The 27,577-nt window shown below is 37.9% G+C and overlaps 1 protein-coding gene across 2 annotated transcripts in view; it reads left to right on the top strand.

The window, feature by feature from the left end:
• The window catches only part of COL9A1 (collagen type IX alpha 1 chain), a 90,050-nt gene that overhangs the window by 37,563 nt on the left and 24,910 nt on the right, over positions 1–27,577 (top strand). For both annotated transcript variants that reach the window (XM_003926342.4, XM_003926343.4), the window contains 15 exons: positions 430–483; positions 3,952–4,005; positions 6,607–6,660; positions 10,265–10,318; positions 11,716–11,769; positions 11,904–11,957; positions 12,091–12,144; positions 12,568–12,621; positions 13,747–13,791; positions 14,874–14,927; positions 15,016–15,069; positions 25,455–25,508; positions 26,131–26,202; positions 26,715–26,750; positions 27,433–27,477. In XM_003926342.4, coding sequence (XP_003926391.3) covers positions 430–483; positions 3,952–4,005; positions 6,607–6,660; positions 10,265–10,318; positions 11,716–11,769; positions 11,904–11,957; positions 12,091–12,144; positions 12,568–12,621; positions 13,747–13,791; positions 14,874–14,927; positions 15,016–15,069; positions 25,455–25,508; positions 26,131–26,202; positions 26,715–26,750; positions 27,433–27,477 — 792 coding nt within the window. The remainder of the gene's footprint in view (positions 1–429; positions 484–3,951; positions 4,006–6,606; positions 6,661–10,264; positions 10,319–11,715; positions 11,770–11,903; positions 11,958–12,090; positions 12,145–12,567; positions 12,622–13,746; positions 13,792–14,873; positions 14,928–15,015; positions 15,070–25,454; positions 25,509–26,130; positions 26,203–26,714; positions 26,751–27,432; positions 27,478–27,577) is intronic.

Raw genomic sequence — 27,577 nt, forward strand, 5'->3', positions numbered from 1 at the left:
CTGAAACTAGAGAAAACTTAATGCTCCTAACCCGTGTGAGAAAGATGGGGAAATAGGGATCCAGGAAATAGCAAGCAAGTATCAATGAATCACATTGCTGAACTAGATAATAAAGTGTTCATTATTCTAGAGAAGTGCTTTTCTATTAACTAAAACTGACATTAATTATATATGGCAGTCATGTAATATACATGGTGCTGTTAAGGTAATTTAAGGCACAAATTTTCTTTGTCATGTAATCCATTTCTAGCAACATATTGGCACTGATTTAGGGAAGAAGGATCACTTTATGAGCCTTCTGACCACTTTCTGTACCAAACTTAGGACAATTACATGTGTGTGTGTGTGTGTGTGTGTGTGTGTGTGTGTGTGTATACACACACATATATGCATATATTAGTTAATGTTTGTTTATTTTGGATTTGTTAGGGTCATAAAGGGGCTAAAGGAGAAATTGGTGAACCAGGAAGACAAGGGCACAAGGTAAGGAAAATGAGTATTTAGTGAATAAATTGTGATTAGGAGTTAGTGATCACTTACGTAATGAGAAATTAGGAATCATAGGAAATAATGAACCATGACATTTTACCCTTTTTTTTACAAATAATAATTAACAAGTTCTAAGTGGATGCATCCATATCTGACTAAATATCATATTCTAAAGTTATCAGTTACAAAACATACTTACAAATAAGGCACCAGGCATTTTCATTTTTTTCTGTGTCACTATGTTTTCTTTTCAAATCAATCACACTTAGCTTTTTTCCATTATGCTGTAATAACCCAACATTATTCAGATAGTTGTTCCACTTCACCAGGCAAAATTTTATGACATTTGTAAAATTTTATGACAAGTGTTGCTGAAGACTAGCAGAGAAGTTGGTAATTGGCTTATTGCTTCTCATCTCAAGTTCTGAAATAATTTATCTATTTATTTCTGACCTCATTTCAATATAACCTAGATTTGGAGTAAGCTGGAGGTTAGTAATAACTTATGTTAGTATCTGGATAGAAATAGAATCCACAGCACAATTTGCATTGCAGCTGGCATGCCCTGCAGAAAAACTAAGGCTGGGATTTAAAGAAAAACTAAGGCTGGGATTTAAAAAAAAAATTAAGGCTGGGATTTAAAGCAAGGTAACCTATTTGCCCTTTTTTCATCCACTAGTGTAAGTCATCTTTAAGTATCTAAGAATTTGACTTCCTGCATAGTAAGTTTTGTCTCAGTAAATTTGATAATATTTTACAAAGTCAAGTTGTTCTTATTAATGCAGATCGTCCTGTTGACTTTTTTTGACTATGTCCTTCTACCCCTTTATTGGGTAGTGACAGAAGATTAGTTTGTTTTCCTTTGGAAGTCAAGAACTTGAGAGGCAATTTATCAATATCTTCAGGGATTTATATCCTTGAACTTCTTAGCTAAAATCAGTCTGTTAAACCTGAAATAATCAGGATAAATAGACTAATTTTCTCTACCCTGTTTCAGTTTGGACATTTATTTTAAAAGTCTTTTATTGCATAGGCTGTGATAGTTAAGGCATTTTATTTTTTTGAAACATAACAGCTAGGTTCCTGATATCAAAGTGGAGAAAATAGGAAAAAAAAACCAAGTGCTTTGGAAATTTTTCTGTGTGATCACTCTTCTACTGAATCTTAAAAATTTTCATTAAAAATTCTGACAAATATAAAGTACCTTCTATGTGCTGGGGTTATTCTGAGTACGGGGGACACAGAAGTAAAAAAAAAAAAAATAATAGGTCCAAGCACAGGGGACTAAATTAAGTATGTTGTAGCCATATAATAGAATATTAGTTAACTACAAAAAATAGGTGTGTACGAATATGAAATTATATCAAAAGATATTCATGAGGTATTCTATGCAGTAAAGCAAATGTAGTAGACTTCTGGTATTTTTGATGTTTGTATTCCTTTCTCCTTCTCTTGGTGATGCTTTCCTTTGGGGAACTTTCACTCCCCTATCCCACAGGATTTGGAGATGGAGATGTTAATCCAGGTGCCCCTCCACTTTACCATGAAGCTAGTTTTTTGGTATTTAAACAAGTTAATTATCAAGACTCTCAAATTTGGTTTGTTCTTCAGTGGGAAACCTACAATTTTTTTTGGTATGTCAAGTAATTGGCCAAAATTTACTTTGAAAGTTGTTGAAAATTTCTTTATTTCACATTTTTGTGTAAGTGATGATGTCTTTGAAAATCGATAGAATGGCCATAGTTCATTGCAGAATGAACCTTGAAAGGGTGAGGAGGTAGACTGAACTGAAACTGGAAACAGAATGGTAAGAGCTTGGAGGCCTGAAGTTTGGATTCAAATTCACAAATTGGTCTTGAATTTTACCCTACAATTTAGTTAATGAAGATTTAAAAAACTGTTTATGAATATAGAAATGAACAGTAAAATTTCAATTAAAATGTCATGGTATTGGCAACATCATACAGTGGATCAATACTCATGCAAAATAAAGTGAAATAAGTTGCTACTCATAAATTTGTCATTTGACTTCGTGATTATGAATTAACTGTGTGGTTTTCACCTGTAGGTGAAACAATTCAAACATATTACTCCAAAGTCTATGGAGAATCTATGGAAAATACCCTGTACCTTGTTATGGAAAAATTGCAGTGGACATATCAATCACTGCTGTTTTGTACCTAGTTTTATATTTTTGTAGGGAAATAGAAGTAGCATTTAATTAGCACATGTGATGATTTTTCATGCCAAGAGCTAGCTAATTCTCTGGCTTTCCCATTGGGACTGCTTCTTCCCAATGTCAGTCATAGACTCTAATGAAATATAATTTGAATATAATTATGTGGCTAAAACCAATATGTACAACTCTCATAATTTGTTTTAAAAATCAAGATAAATGATTTTAATATTGTCAAGATTTTAATTCTTGCCATATCAATCTATTAACTTAATGCAATCCTAGTACAAAGCAATCAGTCTCTGTAAAGATCTGCCCAGTGATTCTAAAGTTTATTTGGAAGAGTAAACATTTAGGAAAATCTAAAATATAAGAGTAACTATAAACAAAAAATAAAGGTAAGAGAATTCTCCTTATCTGAGAGTAAAATGTATTATAGAATTTCAGTAATTAACATGTTTTGGTATTGGCAACATCATACAGCAGATCAGTAGAGCAGAAGCGAAGTCTAGAGCCAATAACCATTTTGTATATGTTAGTATGAATTCTGAAACCTTTGTGGAGAGAATCTATTATTGGAACAGTGGCCAATTACTGAGAAAAAAGAAAAAAATATTTCTATGTTTTGTTTTACATCAAAACAAATTACTGATAATTAAAGATTTCTACATAAGAAGTTAATAACATTACTAGAGCAAAAATATAAATAAATGTATATTTTTGGAGTGGAAAAGGCTTTTCTATGAGTGACATCAAAGGTATAACCCATGAAATAAATGATTGATTTATATTAAAATATTGTATATGGTGCAAAAATTATAAGAAAAGCTAAAATGAAAATTATCATGAAAAACTATTGTAGCTTATGAAAACCTTTTCATAGTATAATTAAATTTTTTTCTAAGAATACATCCTCCCCCGCTTGACACACACTTGGAACATAAATGAGTACCTTTTCTCTCTCTCTTTCTGTGTCTCTCTTTTCCTTAGTATCTTTGTCTCTCTTCCTCCTTTTCCACTTTAGAAAAACTTTGAAAGGATAACATTTAAATGTTACTGGTATTTATAGTTAAATGGTGGGATTTGGGTGACTTTTTATATGTATACTTCTCTGTATTTTCTAAATGTTCTACAATTACTTTGGAATACCCATATAAAATAATTTAAGAAAGTAGAATAATTCAGGAGTCACCAAGTGAACTTAAAACATACTGAGTTAGACCAAGGCTATTTGTATGTTTGTTTGCTAAAATAACATTTGGTGTCCTTTTCTCTGTGTTTTTTAGGGTGAAGAAGGTGACCAGGGAGAACTGGGAGAAGTTGGAGCTCAAGGACCTCCAGTAAAGTATTTTTAAAAAAATATTTAACTAGGTTATGTGAATTTGTTTTTCATGACTATTGGAATATTTTCTATTTAGCAGCTGAATGAATAGCATTACATGAACTTGGTGTCTTCTATTTTTCCACCATGCCAGCATTGGAGGATAACTACGATAACTACTTTTTCAAAATAGGAGAGGGTCCTCATTATATATTCTAGAACTTTTTTTTTTTTTTAACAGAAAAACTCTACCTATAACTACATACATTCACCTACCAGATTTCAGGGTCAGGCAATTGAAAAGCAAATACTAAGCACAAGAGGATGATACGTATCTTTTATGTTCTGTTGTATTATTGCATGATATAATGAGAAAATTCTGTATATTCTAAATATGCAGTAGGTATATCATTTAATGGATTAATGTAGCTTATTTAAGTATGTAATCATTATAATGAACTAAAACATTCTTAACTGCTCCTAATCATGTCTTTTAATAAAAAGTTAGTCCCTTGTGCTTTCGCAGATTTAGGCAATAATATTCACAGTAAGGTGATTTGGAGCATCATCAAACTTCAATTTGAAATGTTGTCAAATCAGAATTTGCATTACTTTTGTGTTACATTAAAATGAAGTTGTTACACTTTTTTCTTGTTAAAATGAGGAATGACAATTTTGGAAATAATAATCGAAGAATATTAAGTAAGCATTGCAGCTAGCCAGAGTAGAGACTATGTAAAAGATGAGGTCAGGTATTATTCTTAGAAACTGAAGAGTTAAAGAAGACAAACACAGAACACCCTTCACCTGCTCTGCTCTTCTCCACGGGACTGGCTGTTTAAAAAGGGTTCAGGGAGCTGCGCAGATTAATGTTTAAGGGAATTTAAAGTTTAACAGAAATTAAGCTAAAGGAAGTAAGTCAGAGGATCTGGAAGAAATGGTCTCTGCTTTTAAGTTACATGAGAACTTTCAGGGAATCTGTTTGTGTCCAGGGGTGTTTGTTTCAGAAGTTTGCCCTCCCCTGAGTGTTTGCCATGTGAGACACTAGGGGCTGGACTCTGTCTTGCAGGTGGGAGATAGTGATATATGGTGTAAGAGACATATGCCATATGTTTTTTTTTTTTTGATCTGATGAAAATTTGATAGGAATTTAAAGGTTTTTCTTTTTTTAAGCCATTCCCAAAGATTTTCAAAACAGGATTTTGCAAACAACATTCTAAAACTGTGTTTTCAGGGATTAAAAATCTATGCTGGGTGCTGCGTGGCTCAAGTGGTCCACTGGGGGATATCCGTTAGTGCTTGATGACATTCTGGTATCTGGGAATAGGTATGCCAAATTTTAAAAGCATGTACTTTTTAAGTGTACATGCACAAATATAAAGTAAGGTAACCTGGGGCATCATCAAACTTCAATTTCAAATGTTGTCAAATCAGAATTTGCGTTACTTTTGTATTACATTAAAACAAAGTTGTTACAACTTTTAAAAATATGCTTCTTGGAATATTTAGACAAAGCTCCGTTCTTTAAAGTAGGCACCTCAATATGTGATATTCTCGTGTCGTTGCGATTGACCTAAGTATTTTCATTTTGTAGAAATAACCTTAGGGTCAATAAATGAGCTACACAGGAAAGAGCAGCTTTCATCTGACATGGCCACATCTCACTCGATATTCTAAATGGATATCCTAGACTGGATCATTCTGCATATTTGAATTGCAAGTCATTCCTGACTGATCTACGTAGAATTTGTGACTGGTCTGAATGAGGAGTTGGTCATGGACTTGTCTCATTTTCTCCAAGTCAAAAGAAGAGGGAAATGACTGGCCTAGAGCTCCTTTATCTTAAGCCAATGGAGACAGTAAGCAGGTTGTCCAAAAGTAGCTACTTCCACTTTCCTAATGGAGCATCCACCCTCCTCTGCTTCCAAGGGTATTCTCAGGCTCACTCCTTCCAGGATCCATTTCTGGACCCCTGATAGTATGGGGCCAGAGAGTCCAGAATGGTAACATTTCAGTATTGAAAGAGAAAATTTTAGCATTAGCCACTCTTATGCCTAAGATGGGTTCCTATTGCACCAAGTTGGAATTCAGAATGCCTTTCATCATAAGAATGGTATAATGAATAGTGACTACAAGGAATTGATGGAGGCTGCAGCTCCTTTCTAGGTTATAGGCTTTGTGGGCTAGCCTGAGAACCTACTGCTTTTGATGGTGTCCACTGGTGGGAAAAATTCTTTCAAGGTTTAAAATCATGTTACATGTAACCAAGTTACATGCCATGAAGAAAGTGGAAATGATGGTGTAAGTTCTATATATAAGTTAAAAGGTAAGTCAAACATGTTATCACAATTTCTCTTATGCCGGTATTTACTTTTTTGTCATGAGTGATTGTGTCAACTCCAGTTTTGTGTAAGATTTCAGAATTTTATAAAAATTTTACCGTCAGAAGAATTCTCTGTGGACTTTCTAAACTAGAAATGTTTGTCTATATATTGTCACTATTTCTTAGTATTACATTTGGTTATGATAATATCCATTTTCTAGATCAGCTTTTGTGATGAGATTTTAAAAAACCTTTGCTTCAACTGAAATAATTCACTTTTCTTCTTTACATTTCCAGGGAGCCCAGGGTTTGCGAGGCATCACTGGCATAGTTGGGGACAAAGGGGAAAAAGTAAGATGGTGATGACAATCACATAATATCAAAATGTGTTAAATATTTAAATTTTGGCTATTTAAAAATAACTTTTTTATCTTCAACAACATTTTTTTTTTTTGAGATGGAGTTTCACTCTTGTTGCCCAGGCTGGAGTGCAATGGCATGATCTTGGCTTACTGCAACCTCCGCCTCCCGGGTTCAAATAATTCTCCTGCCTCAGCCTTCTGAGTAGCTGGGATTACAGGTACCTGCCACTACACCCAGCTAATTTTTGTATTTTTAGTAGAGACGGGGTTTCACCATGTTGGCCAGGCTGGTCCTGAACTTCTGACCTCAGGTAATCCACCTACCTCGGCCTCCCAAAGTGCTAGGATTACAGGCGTAAGCCACTGAGCCTGGTCTAACAACATGACATTTTATGGATGCTTTGTAGGTGTGTGATTAAGTTTTCACTTTTCTGTTGTAAGCACAGATTATAGGAATGAGCAGTATGCATGACATTTGCCATGTATTAATCTATTTTCAATTATATTGAGTAAATAGAGTTGTTACATTTTACCTCATTGTCAGGATCAGTGGTTAGCATTGGTAACACTGGCACAGTGCCTGAAGTGTTTCTGGTCAGGCAAGGCAAAGACAGGGAGGATGGAAAAGGAGAGATGAGCCAAGGCAGGAAACCCCAAAGACACTGGAGCCCCCTGTGACTCACCAGCAAGCTGATCCATGAGTCCTACCCTCAGCAGGCGTTATACACTTACGGCTAGACTAGAGGATATCAGCCTGCCCTTAGCCCAGTCTCAGAAACCAGATTCTCCCAGAACTTCCATACCAAGGCACTCTGCAGGCTGCTGCGGAGATTCCAAGGGGAATAAGACCTTGATCAAGTCAGTTATTAATTGGGCGAGACAAATAAGTAGATGATCAACTATAATGCAAGCAAAAGGGACATGAATCTGAGGGCCAAGGTCATGATGGAGTGCAGAGGAAGCGGGGCTAATCTTGATAGGGAAACTGAGAAATTCATGAAGGAGGTGGCATTAGAAGGATGTGGCGCCTGGAAGGATGAGGTGCTGCCATTGGTGAAGAATGAAGGGCAGGTAATGCTTGGCTGAGTGATTATTATTAGGAAAAACAGTGGAAACCTGAACATTCATGATGTGTTCAGAAGTGTTTTTCTTGGCGTGTGTATAGGGGTGTGTTTTGCCTCTCTATCAGATTTTAAGAAAATGGTTACCACTTCTTGGAAAGAATGTTAGGAAAGTTAATTTATAGGCTTCAGAAAATACAAAAAGCATCTTTGCTCACCATCACTTCTGACCCTGATCTCATTCTCTTGATAACCTCTGTGGCTAATTGGAGTCAGTTCCACCAGCAGCACAGGGACTTTTACTAACAGTTAAGTAATGATATATTGCACATTGTACATGCTCAATAAATGAAATTAAATTTTTCTTTTTAAAAAAGAGATGCACACCTTGGTGAATAAAGGATCAGGCTTATTTACCATTTTTTTCCTGTTAGTTTCATGTTTTTTCCCCAGGCTCTTCATCCCTTCTAGGTATTTTCATTCTACCTGCTTTCCCTCTCCATCTTTTCAATCAATATTTCTTTTCTGAAAACTGTATTGTAAAACATATTAGATGCATTCATATTTCTGTATTTGTTACCTTAAATAACATTCAGTGTGTATCTTTTCTTTTACTCGATAATAGATCCCATTTATTTTCAAGCTGCTGATACCTTCATTTTTTCTGGATTTAAATCATCCCCTAGAATATGTGACCCCTCACTTTGAAACCAATTACTGTTCTTGATATGCTCTTCATTTGAGATATTTTTCTAGTTGGTAGTTTTCAAAACTTCTCATTTCTTCTGATTTCTGTCAAATTGCTTTAAAATAGAAAGCAAGCAAGCAAGCAAGAAAAAAGCTCTTCTTGTGAACTCAGACCCATGGAGTGGTTACCTAGTAACAGCAGTTTGGGTCTAAGCTCATGCTTAAGAGGGAGAGAGAGAGAGTGCATCAAAGCCATTTCTATAATGCAAAGGCTGAGTTTTGCTCTTGTAATACAAGGTGAATGATAAATTCAAGGTCGGGTCTTCCAAATCTCTTCTTCTCTGGTGAATGTAGAATGCCTTCTGCTCTGTCCTACTTTTTAGGGATCAAAGAATTTCAGGATGCTCTGGTGCTTCTGCTTCAGTTGTGTTCTTTCTTTGATTCTACCTATGTCTGAACCTTCTGTCAGATTTTCTGATTTTTAATTCTTACTACAGATGTTTTCCACCTGTTTTTCTTGGCCTGACATCTATCCAGTACTCTTGATTGTTTTTCTTTTATTTTATCAACTCCTCATCGCAACCTGGCTTATTAGAAGGCTGTCTCATTATGCCTTTTTATTCACTTACTAGATAAGAACAAGAAAGAAAAGGTTATATTTTGTTAGGTAGCATATGTAGAGAGAGCACTAAAAATACTTTTTAAGATCTTAAGATCATGTTTTGATTCACATGATGAAAATAAGGTGATAGTGGACAGTATGTTAGCCACCTCAGAGATTATTTCAAGATAATTCAATTTATAAGGCTCTGAGTCATTCTTATCTTATCATTTGGTAGAGTGGATCTGTTCTTGAGAAAATAGGTTTTTTACTTTATACAAATTGAACCTAATATCTCCAGGATGGGAGAGGGTATGCTCAGGCCCTTCCAGCAATTCATTCTTCCGAATCACATGGCTCGAGTTCTTATTCCAGATCTTGATGGGAGATCCAGAGTCCTGGAAATCCCTCTCACAGCTGTGGCAGCAACAGAATGTCGTAGTTGTTCTTAAGGTGGCTCCATCTTTTTTGCGTTTTTGAGAGAGGGTCTCACTCTGTTTGTCACCCCGGCTTAAGTGCAGTGGTACACTCTTGGCTCACTGCAACTTCCTCCTCTCCAGTCCAAGCAATTCTCTTGCCTCTGCCTCCTGAGTAGCTGGGACTACAGGCATGTGCCAACAGACCCAGCTAATTTTTGTATTTTTAGTAGAAACTGGGTTTTGCCATGGTGGCCAGCATGGTCTCGAACTCCTGGCTTCATATGATCTGCCTTCCTGGCAGTTCATGGTTTTCTTTCTTTTCTTTTTTTTTTTGGAGATGGGTTTCACCATGTTGGCCAGGATGGTCTTGATCTCTTGACCTTGTGATCCACCCGCCTCGGCCTCCCAAAGTGCTGGGATTACAGACGTGAGCCACTGCGCCCGCCTGGTTAATGGTTTTCTATAGAAATTTTAAGACTCCTGGAGAGTGGCTACCAAACTACTTCTAATAGATTTACCAATCTATTAATAAGGACCTGTGTTTTTAGCTCATATCAGCAACTGAGAATGGGTGCAGTATTAACTTAAAACATATAGAGTGGCATTAAAGATTGTGTTTAAGTACAGTTGGTATGCTGAATAGATGTAAACAAGTATTTTATACCTCAGGTGCCTGAGTAATTACTTCTTAGGGATCACTGTATGTATCACAGGCACAAAACCTCCTTTTCATCTCGCTATTAAATTTCTTTAGAAAGATGGATGGGTTCTCTAACATAAATGACAGATCTCAGTTTTATTCCATTGTCTTGTTTTTTTTTGCAGGGTGCTCGGGGCTTAGATGGTGAACCTGGGCCTCAGGGTATTCCTGGTGCACCTGTAAGTGATTTTCCTTCCACAAAACACAATGATAGAGTTTTTTTTTTTTTTTTTTTTGCTATGTATGCATGTGTATGCAGTATTCTTTACATGTGAATAATTAAGTGGAAAAATGGACAATTTATATATATATATGCTTAAATTTAAATTTAATTAAACAGGCATCTTTCTTGGGTACATAGAAATGCTCTTCTGACTTGATATAATGTTTTTTTCTTCACAGGTTAAGCCAAATTGTTAAGTATTTATGTTTGCTGTGCTTTCCTTTCCTTTGGTTGTCAGGACACTTAGAGTCTTAGTAACTATCTTGTTTCTAGTTTGTGGCCGGTTGATCTTTTTCATTTTCTGTGGTTTCTGACTTCATTATTCCATATTTCGATTGTCATATGTCCATATGTCATTATTGTAGGTTTCCTCAAGCTTATTTTTGGGAGGGAAATAGACAAAAAAACAAAAACAAAAACAAAAACAAAAAACCATCCATGGATAATTGCCTATGCCACATAAAAAGTAGAAAAAGATATAAGATAGAATATCCAACTGTCAAAGTCCTGTGTTCCAATGGGAAAGACAGAAAGTAACTCAATGAAAAACTATATGAAATCAAATGCTAGCGCATGGGACGGATGTCGTCCACGTAAGAGGGGGACCTGAGGGGAGGTTGGTTTGAAAGCCTGTGGGCAGGAAAGGCAGCGAAGTGCAGGCCTGATACTGTTAGTGGTGACGGCGCATGTGTGCTCTCATAGGGGCTGTCACCGCCTGGAGTGAAAGTTTGGTTGAAAAGATGAGATTGGATGGATAATGTAGAGCTGCATTACAGAGAATGTTTAATGCCACCCTGAGCCATATGAAAGATCCAGTAGCAATAGGGAGCCATTTGAGGTTTTAAGAGTTAAGCCACTTAACAAAAGCTGTATTTTAGGAAGACACAGCCTCTTATCTATTACCACCTGTCCCATGTATCAACACTAGCTAGATAACTTTGATAGAGATCACTAGCATTGACTGGGGGATTAAATATGAGGGAAAGCTTGGCAACTAATCTGAACCTCAAACCTCTGTAACAGTCAATGAAGTTAGCTGATATGTAGATGTAGTTACTGATGTCAGCATCCAATGCATGGATCCATTGTATGCTACATGCAAGAGCACAGGGGCAAAATGCATTTAAGGGGAAAACAAAAGACAGTCACATCTTAGTTATCTCTGTGGCGATATCCATTTTTAAGACACTACCACTTTTAGAAAAAGATTTCTTTATCTAGGCTTCCTTGATAGAGCAAAGCCATCATGGTGGAAGAGCAACAGTTGGTTCATGTGGATGATGCTTTCTAATGTTCAAAAGTTGATTAATAAGTAATTTTTATGTGTATTAACAACATTTTATTTTCATACAGGGTGATCAAGGACAGCGAGGACCTCCAGGAGAAGCAGGTCCCAAAGGAGATAGGGTGAGTTTAAATTCAGTCACTCCAAGCCTCCTGCTTGTCAGTGTCATCTGCTGATTATGATGATCTCTTTGACAAGTCCTAAGTATAGTGATAACTGAACATGTCTTGTCTATTGTTTCTCTCCCACCCTGCAGGGAGCTCAAGGTGTTAGAGGAATTCCTGGTCTCCCTGGGCCCAAAGGAGACACGGTATGTCCTGAGCTGTAGTCATAAAGCACATTTTTCAGTGATCATTGACTTGCAATAAAACTGTAGAAAATAATGAAGGGAAAAAGAATGCGACTGTGTGTAAGAGACAGTATGTTTCTTTGTGTGTGTTTAGGGCTTGGCAGGTGTGGATGGCCATGATGGGATCCCTGGAATGCCTGGAACAAAGGTAGGCTGTGTAATGTAGTCCAAGAGTGAGTGCGGCTGTCTCTGCCCTGGCCCGCTGAGTGTGGCAGTTCCATTACTAAATCACCAAAAGATTTATTTAGCTAGCTTTGGCTTTTTCCCTTCCTTTAATTTTTGAATCAAGTGTCAAATATAAAATACTTATTACAGTAGTATAATTATTTGCTTAGTTTCAGGAACTCAGTAAAACTGCCCTATTGATGAAAGTAGGTTGAGAGAGACTGCATTTTGGTTAAATTATGTCTTATTTCCCACCCTACTCCCCACTCTAAATTAAGCCACTTTATAAAAGTGCATGTAAAGTTAGCTGTTGAGACAATCCTCTTACTAGAATTCTCCTCCTTTTCTTAAAAGAAATACAGCAGCTCATACAGGTTCAATCATGTGATAAAAGCATTTTTTTCAGGGTGAACCAGGAAAACCTGGGCCTCCTGGTGATGCAGGATTGCAGGGGTTACCAGTAAGTATTTGATTCTTTACATGGTAATTGGTTTATAGATTTTTTATATATTTATATAAAAATTTATATAAATATAGATATATTTTTATAGATTCGTTACATGTTAATTGGTTTAAAGATAATACATTTTGGGAAGAGACATGCTACCTGATTTGATAAGTTCTGGGGAAGGTATGATGTTTTACTTTTACATTTTTACAATTTACATTTATATTTTATATTTTATACTTTTTCTCTGAATAGCTATTTGTGTAATAACTGTAAATAATAGGCTTTAATTTTCTGTTTTGGATTCCTTTTCTCCCTTTAGTTTGCTCAGTCTTCTTTATATATTTTTTTAACTAACCCTAAGCTGTGGGCCAGTGTCACATATTTCATTCCACTTTAAACCAGTTCTAAAGTTCCTGTTAGTAATGTTGAGCAACAGGGGTGCTGAGCGTATGCTCAGGTGACCACTTGGATTATGTACTATTTTTAATCATTCAAATTGATATTTACCTGCATTCATGTGTCTGGAAGTTCCTATGGATTGTACCACATGTATTCTTGGCTCTTTGGAGGCAAACCTTTCTAATTAATAAATAATACTTGGTAATGTCAAAGCCTGACCCCCAATCTTTTATGACACCTGACACTTTTTAAATAATCAGATAATATTAGCACCAATAATACCAAATCTGAGTCATGCCTAGCATCCTCCTACCACTTCCTTTTTCTACTATAATGCCCAGCATTTTTGGGAGACCCTCCTTTTATCACTCTCTACATAAAACCCTGTCTCATCCCTGCAGCCTCTGTCTTGCCTATTAGAGCTCCTGTTGACCTGAAAATGGGACTGGATTCTAATTTGGGAAGTTTGTCCTTGAAAAATAAGTTTAAAGACAAGATTTGCTTTAAGGGTATTTAGCTTTAACAAGCCAGTTTTAGTAAAGTCATGCCCTCTAAAACTGTGGGTAGTTCTATAAATGACTCTGCAGGGTTTGGGAACTAGGAAGCATCTTCCTCACATTAAAGCTTTGAGGTTGCCATGATTCCCTCAGCCTCCCTGCAGCGTGCAGTGGCCTTGGCATCTCATGAGTTCTCAGAGGAGGTGATTAAACGCAGATTGTGTCTGTATTCTTTTAGGGTGTACCTGGAATTCCTGGTGCAAAGGGTGTTGCTGGTGAAAAGGTAAAATATTTAAAATTTTAAATGACTATTTTTCTTAATTTTTTATTCTTTATTAATGTATTTTATTTGCAATGTTTAATATTTTCAGCATGTCTTTTATTTTATATTTGGCCCTAGGGAAAAGTAAAAGCTTTAAGGCTTAAAATACTCATCTTTTTCCTAGCTATAGAAAGCATACTTTGACAAAGTGCTGCTAATTAGGTTTCCTTAGTGAAAATGTCATCCTTTGCCAGTATAAAACAGAGAACATTTTATTGTTCCTTACTACCTAAAATAAGGAAGATATTATTAAGCCATAGAACTTATGTCAGAGACTATTACTAGGATGATTCAGCTCAACTAAAAAGATATTAGCCATTTTCTTCATATACTGATCAACCAGTGCTTATATTTTACACAAAAACAAAATGTAAGCAGTTAAAAACAATAGGTGGAAAAACTTTTAAGAGACAAAATACAGCTTTGCTAGAGAAGACAAGGGATAAAAGGTGAATAATGTAGACACTGGTCACTATTAGAGCACAAGGCTGCGACCCTCCAATCACAGTGTTCTGCAGTGTCTTGAGCAGAGAGGTTCCTGATAAGGACCACAAGACACTGGTGGTGGACAGGGCATCTCCAGACACGTGCTTTCTTTAGAGCCTACTAATGGGGTTTTCTCATCAGCACATCCTATTTCCCCATGTTGGTCTGATTCTTAATAATTTCAACAGTTTAATATGCGGTAAAAAGGCTCAAAGAATTATGTTGGAGGTGGAAATCGTAAAGGAAAGACATAATATTAATATTGTGAAGAAAGAAAACTCCTCTAATTGAAGAGGATCCTCTTAAATGAAGGCTAAAACCCCTCATTGTTTGACATTTGACCTTTAATATATTTCATAGACTAACAGACAATATCCTGAATCTAAAGGATTTTGATGTATATAAAAAGAAAGGGATTCTGCACATGCCCAGATTCTCAATGTGAAAGCAGGGAATGCATGCTATTTAAATGTAAGAGATAGCCAGTATGGGTAAGGCAGATTGATGATGATGCTTACTTCAGCCTGAGTAACTTTGAAGTTTCATTTTACCCCCAGGGTAGCACAGGTGCTCCAGGGAAGCCTGGTCAGATGGGAAATTCAGGCAAGCCGGTAAGACGCCGTTTTACCTCTCCTGAAGCTCTAAGCCGTTGTAATCGGTAGGTGTTAACTTCTTTTCTATCTCCCTCCCTCATAACAGGGCCAACAAGGGCCTCCAGGAGAGGCAGGACCCCGAGGACCCCGGGGACTTCCTGTAAGTATTCCTTCCCTGCTGTGCTTTCCCAAAGCACCTTCTCAGGACTTCCCTGGATGTTCTTCCATTTACTCATTCACTCATTCATTCATTCACTCATTCATTCATTCATGAATGTTGTGCGACGATTAAGCTCATGCTAGTCCAAGATACACAAGGAAATAGAGTGCTATTTAGATGCACAGCATGTCTTTTCAGAAAATGGAAGCAAAAATAAGTGCTTCAAAAAGCATGGTGACCCTTTCTGCTCTCATCTCATTTTTAAGGAAATGTTTTAGTGTGACTTAAAAAGACCCAACGTTGAGATACAATTCACATACTGCATAATTAACCCATCTTCATTGATTTTTAGCATATTGATGAAATTGTGAAATCATCACCCCAATCAAGTTCAGAATATTTTCATCACCTAAAAAACAAACCCTTTACCCACCTGCAGTCATCCATCATTTCCTCTGAATTCCTTCAGCTTTAGACAACCACTACACTTTCTATCTCTATAGATGTGCCAATTCTGGAAGTTTTTTATAAATAGGATCATACAATGTGAGGTCTTTGTTTTTTAAAAAATACATGATTTTTTAAGATACATGGTCTCTCTCAGGCCTGGCGGGGTGGCTCACACCTGTAATCCCAGCACTTTGGGAGGCCGAGGTGGGCGGATCACGAGGTCAAGAGATTGAGACCATCCTGGCCAACATGGTGAAACCCTGTCTCTACTAAAAAAAAAAAAGAAAAGAAAAGAAAAAGAAAGAAATTAGCTGGGCATGGCGGTGCGCACCTGTAGTCCCAGCTACTTGGGAGGCTGAGGCAGGAGCGTTGCTTGACTTGGGAGATGGAGGTTGCAGTGAGCCAAGCTCGTGCCACTGAACTCCAGCCTGGTTCCTGGTGGCAGAGCGAGACTCTGTCTCTAAAAATATATATATATATATATATATATATATATGGTCAGGTTGGGATGCAGTGGTGTAATCACAGCTCACAGCAACCTTAAACTCCTGGGCTCATGTGGTCCTCCTGCCTCAGCCTTCTGAGTGGCTGGGACTAAAGGGGTGCACCACCACACCTGGCTAATTTTTGATTTTTTTTTTTTTTTTTTTTTTTTTGTAGATATGGGGTCTTGCTATATTGACCAGGCTGGTCTTGTACTTCTGGCTTCAAGTGATCCTTCTGCCTCAGCTTTCCAAAATGTTGGGATTACAGGCATGAGCCACAATGCCCAGCTGTATTTTTTGTTTTTCTAATGATTGGCTTCTCTCACTTAGTTTAATGTTTCAAGGTTTATCTATGCTGTACCATGTATCAGTACTTCATTCCTTTTTATTCTTGAATAATATTTAATTGTGGGGATTAATTGTGGATATATCACATTTTATTGATCCATGCATCTGGTGATAGACATATGGATTGTTTTCATTTTGGGGCCAGTATGAAAAGTGCTGCTATGGACATTTCTGTACAGGTTCTTGTGTGGACATATGTTTTAATTTTTCTTGAGTACTTACCTAGGAGTGGAATTGCTGGGTCACAGGGTAGCGCTGCTTTGAAGAAACCACCAGACTTCTTTCAGTGTGAGTTTGTAAACTTGTCCATTTTATAGCAGCCATAGCAATGCAGATTTCTCACTATATGCAGTTTAATCCTAGAGAGAAATTGATTAGGAAATTAAATATTATACATCTAAATTTGACTTTAAAACATTCTCTCTGGCCTTCAGTTTCAGTTCTTATTTTCAAAGGCTGCCGAATAGCAAAAAGAACTCCAAGTGAGAACACAGAAACATTTCTAAATATCACTATTACTTCTTTTAAAGCATTTCTTGGGCATGTTGAATGAAGACTTCCATACGTGAGAAAAGTGAAGTATTCCAGGTGCCTCGTGGCATGGGAATGGAATTTCTCCACTTCTCACAGATATTTGTCAGCTGACTTCCACCAGGTGGTTTCCTGAGGTTTCTGCAGCCAGAGTAACCAGCTCCTACTCCTCCTCATGGCACTCGCTCACTTGCTCTGCGCTTATTTCATTCTTTTCTTTGGCTTGAAGCCTGTGAATTTATAATTAAAATACTTTCCATAAATTAACTGTTGAAGCAATGACATTATAGCCAGATCACATTTCTAAAACAATGAAGATGCTATATGACTAGTCCAGGAAGATTTAGCAGCATGGGGCCATTAGAGCTTTGCTAGTGTTTACTATTATATTTCTTATTCATTTTAATTTAATCTGATCTAATTGAATTTAATTTTAAACAGAGTCTCATTCTGTTGCCTTGATTGGAATGCAGTGGCATGATCTTGGGTCACTACAATCTCTACCACCTGGGTTCAACTGATCCTCTCACCTGAGCCCCCAGAGTAGCTGGAACTACAGGCCCACACCACCACACCCAGTTAATTGTGTTTTTTGTAGGGACAGGGTTTTGCCATGTTGCCCAGGCTGGTTTGGATCTCCTGAGCTCAGGTGATTCACCCTTCTCGGCCTTTCAAAGTGCTGGAATTATAGGTGTGAGCCACCTTGCCTGGGTGGCTTTACTTTAAAGAGCAGAAAGCTCCATATAGTTAAAGGAACATTGGCTGAGCACTTGTGGGCCAGAACCATGTGTGAATACATGACATTGAGTAGGGAGTGCTGGTTGGCCCGTCACCAGTTAAGTGCCGTGGGCTGCATAAAGCAATGAAGAACCAGAGGCAGCACCTCAGGAGAGGATGGGGTTGGGGGCTGATTCTCCTATGTGAGGTGAGGCCAATCATAGGAGGCTATGCTGATGTAGGGCTTTGGGTCTGCTTTTCAGATTTTGATTTTTGAATTTCTGTAAGAGTCCAAATTCTTGCCATTGCTCCTGTACCTGAGGCTCAAAACCTGGGCATTTTCCTCCATCACATTTCCTATCACAACAAGGACCTGTGGTTCTGTTCTCTTTTCAAAATCTCTTATATTTGACTTTTCATTTCCATTCCCACTTCAGCCACCCTGGCTGCAGTCTTTTCTTTCTCTACCAGTATCTCCCAATAGGGCACTGCTGCAGTGTGGGCTGGGCTAGTTCTTTGTTTTCCAGAAATCCTGCACATGGCAGCGTGTCTCACATCCATGACCTCCACCCTGCATGGACATCAGTAGTGTCTCCACAGTCATTGGGACAAACAAAAATGCCAAACACAATTCCAAAAGCCCTGAGGAACGATAATTCCCCAGAGTCTGCACACAGCACTCTATTGGTATTTCCAAAGCACAGTGACTATACTCACTTCTCCCCATTTAAAAATCTTCTATGGATTTCTATGGACAATAAGAGAAAGTCTAAAATCTTAAACTGTCTGTTAACCTCGCAATTTTACTTCTCATTTCTGCTTTACTCAGATACTGTGTTCAAGTCAGCTTGGACTCTATGCTAATTCTCAAATACTCTTTGTACCTCTTAGCCTGCCAGGTTTCCTGTAGGCCAGACCCTGCAGTTAGAGGGCTGGTTTCTCCATTTATCTGACTCAATATTTGATAAGCTGTCTCAGATGTAACTGGATTGTTAATTGCACCATGAGAACATTTCCAGTTATGCCCGGTCCTCCAGATAGAAGTCACCTTTCTTTATTCTGAACTCTGTAACTTTTGTCTCCTTCGTACACCATGCTGTAGTAACTGCAGAAGGCATCAGTCATGTCTACTTCACTGCTGTGTTTCCCATCTCGCTTTCCTCAGGGCCTGCCATAAGGTAGCACTCAATCAATATTTCTTGAAATGAATTGAATCGGAGGCATAATACATCCTGCCATGCTTCTTTTGTTGGTAATTACTGACTTCTCACCTGCTATAACATTTTCTGAAAAACGTCATAAGTTACAAATATTACAGTTATGGAGCAGAGTTTTAACACAAAATCCACTTACTAAAAGACACATTTGTTCTTTCACTTGACATCATTAAATTCAGTTTTGTAATTAAGTTCAAACATTTTTAACAATGCCTCACATATTTGATCATTTTTAACAATGCCTCACATGTTTGAACAGAATATTGTCTGTTCATTTTGGTGACTCCAGTTGTTGGAAGTAGAAGTTCAGAGTTGCAAAGAAAAGGAACACTCGAACAAAGAAGTTCTCAGCAAGGCAATTTTACTTCCGTAGAAGGGTGCAGCTCATAAGCCTGGTTGCCATGAGAGCACACTGAACAAAAGGAGAGGAGGGCTTTTTATCTCTAACACATGGGGCTTCAACTACTGTGTCCAGCCTCCATTGGCTGGAGCTGGACTGCACAATCTAAGCTAAACCTGATTAGCTAAAAACTTAAAACTTTCCTAAATTGGTAAAGGCAATGGAGAACAAAGGAAGGGAGGAAATGTTTGCAAAAAGGCTAGAAAAGCAATAACATGTCTAAATAGGGAAAGGAGTACCTTCTACAAGCTAGGATGTGCCTGGGCATGCCTGGACATGCCTGGACATGCCTGCAGATGAGGAAACAAGTGGGTTAAACCTTTAGAAATTAGAGCACATGAAGACAGAATATGTTTTATTTGACTTAATTGGCTTCCCTTCTGGGGAAGAACTTCACTGTATCTACCAACAGTGATTTCATATGAGCATCTGCCTTTACTACATGGGCCATGCCTCTGGATTTCTCCATGGTACTTCCCTTGGTTTTCACCTGGTCTGGTGGGCTCTTGGTTTCACACAGGCACATGACGTGGGATTTTCATTTGGTCCTATCATGTGGGAGCTCTGGATCCATTTCTGTCTTCCTGGCTTCTCAGCACTTGTCAGGGCTTTTGCTGAGTGGGTTGTGTTTGTTCTGCTCTCATGGCTCTGGGAGCAGAATGAGTTTTATGCTGATTTACCTCAGTTTTCTGAAGATGATTCATTCCTTGTGTACAGAAGCCTGTCTACTTTCTCTTGTAGTCCTTTACCACCTCTCCAATACCAACAGCCTCAATAACAGAGGTCCACAAATTGTGAATGATCTAAGCCACCCTCCCATTCCATCTAGGCACTGGTATGTTTCCTCTGTCAGTTTGTGAAGCTGATGTGTGTGATGATTAGAGTTTGGACAGATTTTTTTTCTACCTCTGTATGAGGGCATATATAAACCTATACAAGAGAAATATGCAAGCTATATAATGTAAAATAGAACAAAGATTTTAAAAATCTTTGTGACAAATCTAAATGTTATCATTGTAGTAGGACTAATATGATCTTTCAATGTTAACATAAAATGGGTTTATAAAAGCAGCAATTTATAGAAATCATAATTGATCTCCTAGGTTAATCAGCATTCTTTTTTGTCAGAGAGAGGCACTTAATATATAGTACAGACTAAATATAGTGATTTATAGTTTCCAACTTCTGAATTGGAAAGGTACTCAGGATAGTGTTTGTTCTCTGGTTAGTCAGCATTTTGGGTAGTTGGACAAAGACATCAGCCATTACAAGTACAGCACGATGGAATATAATCCATTTTTTGATAAAATAATTTTGGCAATATAATTAAATTAAATCCAATATTTTCTGTGATATTTTAAAAATCTAACAGTTCCATTTTAAAAGGAAAGCCTCCAACTTGAATCATTCAGCTGCCTGTATGTATGAAAATATTTTTTACAAAATAGCGCCCAGTACTTGTTTATAAAGAAGGTACCCGCTTGATGATCAGTGGTGTTGACAGAAACTGGAGACGTGCGGACTAAAGACTTATTTTTTCCCAAGCACAACTTGTACGTTTAAAGAGACTTGGGGGATTTGAAAGGCAAACAGCACTTAATTAAACATTTGGTTAAAAATTTTTTTGACTGATTTCTTTTTTTTGAGACGGAGTTTCGCTCTTGTTACCCAGGCTGGAGTGCAATGGCGCGATCTCGGCTCACCGCAACCTCCGCCTCCTGGGTTCAGGCAATTCTCCTGCCTCAGCCTCCCGAGTAGCTGGGATTACAGGCACGCGCCACCATGCCCAGCTAATTTTCTGTATTTTTAGTAGAGACGGGGTTTCACCATGTTGACCAGGATGGTCTCGATCTCTTGACCTCGTGATCCACCCGCCTCGGCCTCCCAAAGTGCTGGGATTACAGGCTTGAGCCACCGCGCCTGGCGACTGATTTCTTTAGTAATAATCTCAGATAAATATAACTAATACTTCTACTATGTTTACTATGAGGCAGGCATAGTTCTAAGTGATGTATGTCTTTTAACTTCAATCCTCAAAAATGACCCGTGAGATAAGCATTATTTTTATCCCCACTTTGTTGACGAGGACACAGGCATGGAGAGGTTAAGTGGTTTGCCTGAGGTTATGAGACACACGGCAAAATGAGCTTCAGACCAGGCCACCGGGCTCTGCGTCTGTGTTTTCATCTCCACTCTCACATGTCTCAGTAGCTCGTCATAGTTCCACAGGCTACGACTTATTTGGTTGAAGTTTGCTTGCTAAATGCTGATGGTACAAGACATTTTTAGCAAATTATTTAAAATTTATGGAACTTTGATGGTGGGCATTTAACAAAAGTCTTAATAAAACTGATAAAGACAAACCAACATAACGAAAACCCATACAGATTCCTGGATCTTACCCCAGACCTAAAAATTAGAATCAGAGGGCAGGGGGTTATATAAAGATAGAAAATGAGGAGATGGTGGTGGTGGTGGTGGGGCGGGGGATAGGGAGGACATCTAATACAACATATTTCTAAGGAACTCAGGGGATTCTGGTGCCTAGTCATCACTGGGAATCACTGACAGAAGGGCTGCATCTTTTTCAAAGCCCTGATTTGCGGCTTTTTTTTTTTTTTTTTTTTTTTTTTTTGAGATGGGCTGGAGTGCAATGGTGCAATCTCAGGCTACCACAACATTTACCTCCTGGTTTCTAGAAATTCTCCCACCTCAGACTCCCCAGTAGCTGGGATTACAGATGCCTACAATGATGACTGGCAGAGACGAGGCTTGACCGTGTTGGCCAGGCTGGTCTCAAACTCCTGATCTCAGGTGATCTGCCCACCTCAGCCTTCCAAAGTACTGGGATTACAGGCGTGAGCCCTGCACCCAGCCCTGATTGGCTTCTTAAAAAGAGATGAGTTGGTAGATGTGTCTGAATTTGTTGGGGATGTATGTGGCAGCACAGAGCATCCAAGAGAAATGTACAGCCTTTAGTTGTGGTTCGTCATTTTTATTTTTGAGACAGAGTCTAACTTTGTCACCCAGGCTGAAGTGCAGTGGCACAATCTTGGCTACCTGCAACCTCCACCTCCCAGATTCAAGTGACTCTTCTGCCTCAGTCTCACGAGTAGCTGGGATTACAGGTGCCTGCCACAATGCCCAGCTAATTTTTGTATTTTTAATAGAGAGGGCGTTTCACCATGTTGGCCAGGCTGGTCCTGAACTCCTGATCTCAAGTGATTCACCTGCCTCAGCCTCCCAAAGTGCTGGGATTAGAGACATGACCACCACACCCAGCCAGTTCATCATTTTTAATGGTAGGATTTTGCCTTTACTCCTGTTCCTTCTGATTATTCTATTACAAATTGGAACTCTTATTGTCATGGGGTTTATACATATTAGTAACTGGGAAGAACAGCCATTTCCTACCATCTTCTCTTGCCCACATCTGAGAACATGGTTATCACCATGGCTGTTGAAGACTAAGAATTTTAGCATTTATTTAGCACAATTGGGTTACCAGTGCCAGGGGCAACCCATTTATGCCTGAGGTTGCAATTTTTAAAATATTCATAATCAGACCTTGGTGATGACCTTGAGCAATAGAATATAACTAACTCCCACATGCTTAATTACTCCCTAAGAAATGTGTTTAGTCTATGTCTTTATAGATAACTATTTATATCTTGATTATTTATGCTCATCTTAGCTTAGCAGATGAAATTCCAAAACTTAGAGAAAGAGTATTCATGTTATTAGAAGACAAATCACATGAACGGGCATCAGAAAATCTTGCCCTAACACCTCGTTTGTAACTGTTTGGTCACTCTTGGGAAAATAAACATTGCTGTTTTTCACAGTGAGGTGATTTCTGTAAAATTACCTGCATTTAGAATGGCTAAGGATTTATAGGATGGAAGTGAAACAAAAATGAGGAACCACATGCTGTCCATTTGTGCAGTAACAGAAGAGTAAATGCTCACAGTTTCACTTAGCCTTTCCTCCATGCTACATGTGCTAGACTCGTAGGGGTACACAAGTTCAGCAGAGCAGGCTGTGTATATGGGTCTCTGAGCTGTTCATTCACATATATTACCAAGAGTCTGCCAGTGATTGGAAAGCACGTATAAACTGTAATAAGAACTTAGAAAAGAGAGAAAATAAGAGTCCAGCAGAGAAAATCTTTGTTATTCACTGGGAAGATAATTAATCCTCTCCCAAATAAATAAGAGATTATACAATCTCTTATTTTAAGTTAGCCCTTTGGTTTATGGAAGAGAAAAAAAAGTACAATAATCTTACTTTGGATAAGAGAGCATAATGGCCCATTTATTTAGAAATGAATACTTAAGACTGTGTAAAGAACTGAGCTTTTCCCTTCTGATATTAACTTTCCTCCACCAGTTACTGTTAATTGTTCCATGAATTAAAGTCACGTGAGCCCAGAGATATTTAGGATGTCAGTGATGATGTCCTTGAGAAATAAAAATGTCAACAGAGCAGATACAATGAATAAAATCTGTCTTGAACTTTGAAGTTGTAAAGATGGGGCAGAACCAATTTTTATATTTATAGATGGATAGAAGAATCTATCGCAGGGGCTGGTTTTCAGCTACACTCACATCCTTCCAGCATCCACCCTCATGGGGCACTGCCTCTGGCTTCCAAACTGCTCATGAGGTTAAGGACCCATGCATCACCCCAAAGCCATATACCAGACACAGATTGTTTAAAAAAAATTGTTGAAAAATGTTTAAGAGCATTTAGTTTAAATCACCTGTAGGTCCTATGACATGACTACCATGAAATTATTGCTTATATTAATAGCTAGATTGTTATAATTTTGCAAATAGTTCTTAATCTTTTAGAGAAATTCAAAATTCAGAAGGTTTATGGATCTTGACACTTTGTTAAACTTAAATATGAATAAATAGCATGAGTCAGAACAAAAGAATCTTATTGGAAGTATTTATAAATATTAAACATTAACATGGAGTTATCATGTCATTTTACAGAAAAATTAACTTAAAGAACTCCTTTCATTTTTATATACACCTTCCAGGAAATGTGATTTATCCAATGATGTCGGTGTTCAGTTTAGTTGAACATGGGTTAGAAATAAAATGAGCTGGCCAGGTGCGGTGGCTCATGCCTGTAATCCCAGAACTTTGGGAGGCCGAGGCAGGCAGATGACCCGAGGTCAGGAGTTTGAGACCAGCCTGGCCAACATGGCGCGAAACCCCGTCTCTACAAAAAAAAAAAAAAAAAAAAATAGCTAGGCATGGTGGTGGTCACCTGTAATCCCAGCTGCTCAGGAGACTGAGGCAAGAGAATCACTTGAACCCAGGAGTTGGAGGTTGCAGTGAGCTGAGATTGTGCCATTGCACTCCAGCCTGGGCAACAAGAGCAGGACTTGTTTCAAAAAAAGAAAAAAAAGTAAATAAAAAAATTAAGAAATAAAATGAGCTTTTGTCAGATTGCATAAAATTGTATGAAGTACTCAGGGGAAAAATGGAAAAGTTCGTGTTTCTTTTTCTCAATAGATTTTAAAAGCTTAGAGTTTCCAATAAAAATTTGAAAGCTTAGAGTTTCAAATAAAATCTTGAAGTGGTTTCACAAAATAAAATTACTTTTTTCATATCTTTGTTATAAGTTCTACTTTCTGAAGTCTGTTTAATCTTTTAAGACATGTTTAGAACGAGTAGAAGAAATTTTTTTTTACTTCAGAAACTTCATAAATTTTTACCATCTGTGTCTTTTTGAAGCTGCAATAGTAATTTAAAGGCAAACATATCTATTCTGTGCTTCTTTTTTCACTCTGTTGAGGTTTAAGATCATTTGCCAGATGTTGCTTTGAAATGTTCTGTGGACCTGAAAATTTATTCTGTGTCCTAGGCACTGTGCAGAATTCCAAATTAATATATAGCAATACCTCAAGAACACAGAAGCTAAGAGAGGGCTTAAAATATAGACACAAATAACCATAAAAGTTAGGATGTGATTTAGATGTTGAAAGTGACTGATTGCCATTTCATCTATTTGTATCAGCTATCATTTCTAAATGTCTGTAATCACAGTAAACAGCATTTGAATCATTCAAAGCAAGATGAACACAGGACGCTGTAGGCACTACGTGTGATGGCCTATGTCTGTAGCTGAAGGAAAAATCCTGGGTAGTGTTATTTTATTTACATAGTAACCAAGCATCTGAATTTTGGCAAAATATCCAGTTGACAATGTTTGTTTTTACAGGGCAGTAGAGGAGAAATGGGTCCAGTGGGATCCCCAGGCCTACCAGGTAAACTGGTAAGTTAAAAAGTTTCATTTATTTGCCTTCTACGAAACACATTTTTAAAAATAAGCAAGAGGAGAAAACAATTTATAATTGAATTGCCTATACTTGATTTCTCTTGTTATGTGAATATGTGAAACATGTAAAGGGGAAATTTCAAATTATTTGTAGGATACCCTCAGAGGATATTTTAATCTGGGTGGTTTGTAGCATCCATTTTTAAACCTGGAGAGACATGAAGTGCTACATTTGGCCTCTGGTTGTTCTTGGAGTGGCAGAAAACAGAGTGAATGGTGCCTTTTACTTCTTGTGCAGTGCTTGTTTACACAGCGAGAGGAGCAGCAGTGCCACTGCGGACAGTGAGAGTGGTGGGGGCTTGACTCAAAGAGCCCACTGTTGCCAAGGAGTGCAAGGGGAACTGAGGACCTCCAGGTGGAGCGGAGGCTGGGAGAGAACTGGCCCTTTATCTTCTCCCGAGAATATGAAAGAGGGGCAAACCCAAGAAGCAGAGTTCAACCAACCACAGCACAAGTCAATTATTTTAGACACAAGTCAACACACTCAAGGTTGTTACTGCAACACTGAAAGCACAGAAGGCAGAGACAGTAACTCCTGGACTTTGTGTTTGTTTTCCAGGGTTCTCTGGGTAGCCCTGGCCTCCCTGGTTTGCCTGGGCCCCCTGGACTTCCTGGAATGAAAGGTGACAGGGTAAGATCTCCAGCACTCCAGAAAGTTCTTTATTTGAAAGGGTGATTGCTACCATGTTGAGAAACAAAGCTTGCTTTAGGCCGTGTGGAGAATATTCTAAAATTTATCACAAAGAGATATCAAGAAAGGTATTTTAAATTACTCAGAATTGAGATTAAGAAGCAAAAAAATCTATTAATATAACTCAACAGAAGGAAAAAAAAGCTGAGAAAAGTAAAAATTTCCATTGAAATCACACGTTCTATTTAGTCCTCAATTTACTTTTCTGCTAGTCATATTTTATGATGACCTAATCAGAGAATGCCCCAAGTTACCAGAGACTCTTGGAAAATTGTGACCTAGTATGGAAACTTCTGCTTGGGTCCTGATTCTTGTTGGGTGGTGAGGAGTGGGGAATTTCTGTCCCATCGCATTATCCGTATTTGGGCTTATCCACTCACCCAAAAAGTTTCACTTGAAATTATATAAACAGTTGAAAATACTGAAAAAGTATTCTGTTTAATTTATTACAGGGAATAGTCGGTGAACCAGGTCCAAAAGGTGAACAGGTCAGTCCTATTATTTAACTGGTATAAAATGCAGTGTTTGATATGCACCATTTCACAAGCAAGGAGGAATGGCTGGTTTATGGGTGTGATTAAAACCATGGAGGCTGACAGTTTTTCTCAATGTATTCACAGTGAATGAAACCTGATGTTGAGTTTGGTCCGCAGCATCGTTTAGTATTTTAACAAGCTGGAGCTAATGATGGCTCTGCCTCCAGGACTGCACACTGTCTTTCCTTTGAAGAGGGTAGCTTTGTCTCTGGTTCACAGAATTGGTTTACTCATGTCTGATGGAGCCTTCCACAGCCACAGTAGAATGTTTTTCTTGATCAAGACCTCAGCAAATAAACTGTACATATGAATTACACTCAGTCCTTTCCCTGGGTTTTTTTCCTACTGTAAAAGTCCTATTTCAAGGGCTAATTATAAAATTGTTGAATATGGTCATTTATCCTTCGTTCTAGCTGAAACTCAGCCTCACCTTCTGACTTTCCTCTAGGCTATTTTCAGATTTAGACTAACCACTGACAGCTAGATTGGAAAGCTGCTGAGAGCATTTTGTATTTATTCATGATTCTGGGACTACTGTGGGCACTTACTTATGAATACTTATCAGTGTTGACAGGTTAAAATTGGGCAATGGGACTAAGAATTTTAAAATGTAACCTTTTATCTTAATTTTTAGGGTGCCTCTGGTGAAGAAGGTGAAGCAGGAGAAAGGGGAGAACTTGTACGATTTTTTTCTGGTTAATTATGGAGTCTTACCAATTTTGAACTGTGTTAGAAATATATATATATATATATATATATATATATATATATATATATAT

The sequence above is a fragment of the Saimiri boliviensis genome, chromosome 4 (assembly GCF_048565385.1).
Source record: "Saimiri boliviensis isolate mSaiBol1 chromosome 4, mSaiBol1.pri, whole genome shotgun sequence".
NCBI lineage: Eukaryota > Metazoa > Chordata > Mammalia > Primates > Cebidae > Saimiri > Saimiri boliviensis.